The sequence below is a fragment of the Solea solea genome, chromosome 12 (genome assembly GCF_958295425.1).
Source record: "Solea solea chromosome 12, fSolSol10.1, whole genome shotgun sequence".
Classification (NCBI taxonomy): Eukaryota; Metazoa; Chordata; class Actinopteri; order Pleuronectiformes; family Soleidae; genus Solea; species Solea solea.
In genome coordinates, this window is record NC_081145.1 from 23,435,343 (window position 1) to 23,441,342 (window position 6,000).

General features: G+C 42.7%; 1 protein-coding gene across 2 annotated transcripts in view; it reads right to left on the reverse strand.

Annotated features, from left to right (window-relative positions):
- Positions 1-5,494, reverse strand: part of gnao1a (guanine nucleotide binding protein (G protein), alpha activating activity polypeptide O, a) — a 91,193-nt gene extending 85,699 nt beyond the window's left edge. Inside the window, exons 1-2 of one of the 2 annotated variants that reach the window (XM_058645029.1) lie at positions 4,701-5,490; positions 3,437-3,479 (exon numbers count right to left, since the gene is read on the reverse strand). In XM_058645029.1, the coding sequence (XP_058501012.1) occupies positions 3,437-3,479; positions 4,701-4,818 (161 nt within the window). In that variant the 5' untranslated portion in view covers positions 4,819-5,490. Of the gene's footprint in view, positions 1-3,436; positions 3,480-4,700 lie in introns of both variants that reach the window. The other variant, XM_058645030.1, reaches the window with a different exon arrangement.
- Positions 5,495-6,000: the final 506 nt, after the last annotated feature.

Consider the following 6,000-nt stretch of genomic DNA (forward strand, 5'->3'; position numbering starts at 1 on the left):
TCTGTGAGAAACAAAGATGTTCCCTTCAGTCTGTGAAATAAGTTGTGTATAGATCCAGACAATAATCAAGACACACATTTTGGCTTTAACAAATATTGTGTATTGCGATTTTTGCTAAAATTTCGATTAATTATTCCGCCCTAGTCCAAATCACTGTAGCAGATGTCAGAAAAGGAAAAGAAAAATCTGATACAAAACAACAAGATCCTATAATATCATGTTAATTAAGCACAGGCCATAAAGAGAGACATATAGCAGCAACATCATGTGACCAGAATGTGTCAGTGAGGGCTGCAGTGAGCTACGGATGTGAACTTAACATATACCCTTACTAAAGCAACTAAAGCATCTCATCCATAAGAATAAGAAAGAAAAGCTTGTAGGAACGACTGACAGACACAGATAATCATAAACAGCCATTAAAAGCAACATCCCTCCTGTAACATCTGCATCAACACCACAACAGACTCATATCTAATGTCTATGGAGAAACACATGTGATTTAAAACAGTCCAGTGCAGTCTAATGAATACAGCCCAGTATAAGTGTATATACTGTATATTCCCTCAACCACCTTGAGAGTGTTGGTCAATCGATGTGCACTGTGTTCCGTACGGCCGGATATGACCAATCACAGCTGAGTACCTGGATCCAGTGAATCATGACTGTGTGATGTGTCACTCACTACACGACCACAACTTAAGGTTATCGACTCAAAGGCAGAGGAGCCTGGAGGTAAAACCACACGTCAGGACTGCATTAGAGATAAAAATGACTTTGGGCTTTTGGAGTAGGCAGCTGATGTACGGTAAAACATCTACAGCTACATTAATTACATTATAGTAGTATAATATCGGTATATTCTCTCCATGTCTGTGTGGGTTTTCCTCTGGTTTCCTCTTTAAGTGCAAAGATGTGCAGATTGGGCTCGGGTTAATTAGAGGCTCTAAATTCACCATAGGTGTGAGATAAGTCAGTGACCCGTCCATGACCTGTCACCCAGTACCAGTCAGACTGGCTCCAACTCCATATCAAACACCCAAAAGGATAAGCAGTATAGATAGTATTGGACTGGGCTGAATAACTAATCCCCCCCCCAAAAAAAGTTAAATATTAAATATGAAATACACACATTTTGGGAAAAAACTCATTAAGTTCTCATTATAGCATGTAACGAGACACAAATCACAATATAAATCATGACAAGAGCAATCATTGCCAAAAGGTGTTTGGTAACTTAACTGCAACTTAATTTTGTGTACGTTATTTAAAACTAAAAAGGTTTTAGTTTTAGTTTTCTTTGGGGACCCAAAAAGATGTCACATGACCCATCGGTGGGTCACGACCCAGACTTTGAGAATCACTGATTTATGTGATATGTTAAAACACAAATACTACTGTAATAATCTAAACCCTCCACTGAGAAAAGTTCCTGTTCCTGTTGTATGCAGTTTGCAGCGGCAGACACTGAAGTACCACGATTACGTTCCTTTAGGAGAAGTCCAAGTATCACATAATGATACTGAAGGAGACTAAGGTTTTAATTAAAACTCTGAATTCACTACTAAGTACGAGTGGTATGAGAGTTCCCTGTTTATACAGGAGTAAAGAATATCGTAGTAGTATTTCATTTCTGCTACAGTACACTGGACTGACCACAGATTAGTAAATAGGCCTGATATTGGGGGGGGAAATGGGGAAAAACAACAAATACAGACCTAAACCTTAAACTAATATAAATAGAGTGTGACTATGAGGTAAATGCACTTCTTCAATTTTGACCCAGGATTGGTTTTGTCTTTTTTTTTTTAAGTGTCAGCAGTGAGGTCTGGTGACCCGACCACATGTCAGACTGTTTATTAACTGGAGCGAGTTTGAGCAGGAAAATTAACAATGTCAGAGTTCAGTTTACCCCACGAGAGGAAGTACTGGACTTAACATTCGTGCAAAGCCACGAGCAGAACAGACGCTGTGTCACATGTTCTGTGTCAAGAACATTTGAAAATGATTCAGCACCATTTTCCATGGACGAGGAGCAGCAAAACTAAATCACAGTGTTTCAGTTCTCTCATGTTTTACTCCCTGCACCCCCCCACACACACATGTATAATAACATCTGATGTGATGCTTTGTCGGATGTTTGACAAGACCAGTCACAACATGGGTTCAGGTCAGGGTTAAGTCCACAGCAATTTCCATTCTTGCAAAATGGAGAAAACCCCAAAAACTCTTTGTACTATAGGAGCAGTGTTTCTCAATCCTGGACCTCAGGACCCAGCATCCTGCACATTTTAGATCAGTGGTCAGCAATCGGTGGCCCGTGGGCCAAAACTGGCCCGCCAGCATCTGTATCTGGCCCTGGCAGACCACTTTCAGAGCTTTTATTCTGAGAAAATATGAACAAATTGACAGTTAACCTAAACTGAATGTTTGGTTTGAACAGCCAGTTTTGGGGAGTAAATGTAGGTAAAATAACTACTTCAAAGAAGAAGCAGTAATTCATAAAATTTAAACAATGCACAATAAACAGTACTTATCTCACACGCGTTTGTCTCCGTAGCGAGCTTCTGATTAAAGACAACGTCCACATTATTGATAGCTTGAGGCAGCAAACGTGGATTTTTGTGTCCGATTGAAGACGCTTGAAAGCACTTTGGCCGATGAAGATACGATGTTTGGGCCCACTTTGCTTACAAAAGAGATGTTTCCCTGCTCCGACACAACTGAGTCACATGGTCAGCTCATCAACACGGTCTGCAAATAACCCATTAATCTAAATCAGGTGTGTTGGAGCAGGAGAAATATCTGAGGTCATTTTCACACCTAATAGTCCGCCAGAGTTAGTTTTTCATAGTACATTTTAGTGAATAACGTGTTTCCCTCGTTGCCTGAGGCGGCGCTGCATCGAAGATTACTGAAGGAGAAGACGAGACAAACGATGAACAAGAAAACTCGCTCATCTACTGGTTAATGCAGGGAAAGTTCTCTTTACACCGCATTAGAGCAAAACATGGAGCTGCATCAAATATTATCCTTTTATGCGAACATACCACACACAATATATGCTGCAACAATGGGCTCAGCCATTGTTCTACACACGCGTATGTTTTAGTTGTGTTTACCCACAATGCCCTGCATTGTAGTCCACGTTCCTGCATTTGGTTCACTTGAAGCGAACCAAGACCTAGAGTTCGCTTCTCGGGTGCACCTCCTCACTCCTCACAACGACCCGCACTTTCCGAGCAAACGAACTAGGGTTCAATTAAGAAGGGCTGGTGTGAATGCACCCTGAAACATGCAGGGCAGTGGGTCTCCAGGACCAGGGATGAGAGACAGCGTGACACCCTATGTGTGTGTGTGTGTGTGAGACACAAAAAGTAAGAAAGGGACATACATACATACACAGTGAGGGGTTATTAGACCGTGAAAGACTTACTTCATCTGTTTGACGATGGTGCTTTTCCCTGACTCTCCAGCCCCTGAGGGATAAGAGACAAGAGGACAAGGTAAACGGGGTGTGTGTGTATGTATGTGTGTGTGAGAGAGCAAGATGGAGACTGAGAAAGAGAGAGAGGAGGAGGAATGGAGAACAGCTTCTTAAAAACCTAAGTGAATAAGGAGAGCAGCAGCAGAAGCAGCAGTGGGGTGGAGATGAAGAAGGGGAGAAAAAAAAGATGGAGAAAGTTGCTGCATCCTCTATTCTTTTCAAACCTCCATCCATCCTCCATCTTTCAAGTTGGACATTCAACCAGATTACACAGGCTGCTATATACAAGTTAATTTCCCACAGAGAATCAATGAATCAATTCCCCCCCAATCCAAACCGATGTTCCAGCCCTGCCTGCCTGCCTGCTTGTGCTCGGCCCTCCCTTGCTGCATGCTGCCATTTTTCCAGCCTCCATCTGCAGTTATCAGATCCCACCTTCCACCAACAAAAAGAACCCTAAAAATGGTCTGATCCTGTAGAATAATAGCACCGCGATATCCACCCGCTGTTATCTTTAATTAAACGATTACATCCATTTTCATTCTAGGGCTGCAACTCATGATTATTTCACATTACCAGTTAATGTGAAAAATAATGTCATTTTCCTCATTTAATTTATTAGTTGTCAAACAAACTTCAATATGTCCTCAAATGTTTTCTTTTTTCTTTGGAAATCCCCAAAAAAATAAAAAAATTGTGTCCCAGAGGAGAAAATATTCACATATCAGAGGACAAAATCAGAAACAGTTTTTAATTTATTATGAAAAATAACACTCTAATAGATGAATTAATTATATATATTTTAAAATAATGCTGTCAATTAGTTTAATTATTGATTATTAATCGGTTAATCATTGCAGCCATATCCTACTACAGCAGGTAGATTGAAAGTGATGTAATAGGAAGATAGGGTGTGTTTAGAAAGACACGAGCACTTCCTCTTTGCTCTTATTCTTTTTTGGCTTATAATGAGCCAATTATTTTGATTTTGGGGGGATAAAATGTTCATGTCTCTCCCAAACGCCCACCACAACCACCACCATCTTCCCCCACCATCATCACCAGCACCAGCACCACACCTTCTCCATCACGAGAAGCAGCAGCAGTGTTTCATTTCTCAGCTCCACACACACACACACACACACACACACAGTGGTTTTAAAACACGATTTCACTGCACCCCCCTCTCCCCCTTGCTTGTGTGTAGTCTTACCGAGCAGCAGCAGCTTAACATCTTTGGCCGCAGTGAGGCCGTCCTCCTTCAGGTTCTTCTCGATGGCTTTGCTCCGGTCCAGAGCCGCCCTCTCCTCTGCGCTCAGAGTACATCCCATGGTTAGAGAACACAGCTTGATGGCGGTACTGGTACCAGGATCCACGGCAGCGACGAGGAAAGGGGGAAGGCGTGCAATAAAAATGGTGGACTTAATTGAAGAGAATTTGCAAATCCTTTTTTTCTTCCCTTTTCTTTTTTGATGTAATTGAGTTTATTTCCTTCTCTTTTTTTAATCCTTCAGTCTCTCTCGCGCTCTCTCTCTCTCTCTGGGCAGCTCCCTCTCTGTCTCGCTCTCTCACGCCGGGGAAACGGCACCGTTAAAGCATTTAAATAAATCAAAAGGTTCCGCTCGCTGTGGAAAAAGACAACACAGTGTGGTCTCCTTCCTCCGCAGCTGTGGCACTTTGTTTCTGTGGCGTGGTCTCGGTACTGTCCGTCCGTCCGTCTGTGTTCTGTCGATAACGGTCCTTCTCGGTGGTTTCCTTCAGTGTGTGTGTGAGTGTGTGTGTGTGTTACAGGGCGGTGAGCAGCAGCAGCATCGTTCGCTTCACACGGCGGCGGCGGCGGCTCCTCACTGTGGACCTTTCCTCGGTTATTGGCTCCTCCGCGGCGGGCGACTCACTCGGTCTTCTCTGCTACTGCCTCCCGGTAGTTCCGGCAAAGGGCTCGGTCCTTTCTCACAGTTCATTCGCTCAATTGCAGGTTGCTGACGTCAAAACTATCATAAGAAAGAGTGGAGAGAGGGAGGGAGAGTGTCTATATACACGCCTAGTGGCGCGGCCTAGTGGTGCACTGTGGGTAGTTCCTGCTCCTCGCGCCTCTCTAAATAACACAGTTGCTACCTCAAGTGGCGAAGAAATAAACCATTTCATGTGCCTCACTGGACTAAGCCAAAGTCAATTTATGGAGTAAAAATGTGTCAAGTTAACTTTATTTTAACAGCACATTTATAAAACAACAACAACCAGGTTTGACCAAAGGTTTGACAGATTTAAAGGCACAGCAACACAAAAGGTACAAGACATAAAATCAATAAAAAATAGATGTAAATTGTGACTTAATAGAATAGTAAAATGGTAAAAGCTACATAGAAGTGTCTATTGAAGTGACTATTTTTATCCTAAAGCGAAGGCCAAGGAGAAGAGGAGGGTCTACAGAAAGGCCCGATCGCCCCGGGTTTTGAGTCAGGATTTTGGCACATCTGAAAGCAGCCTGTTATTAGACCTCAGACCTCGGGATG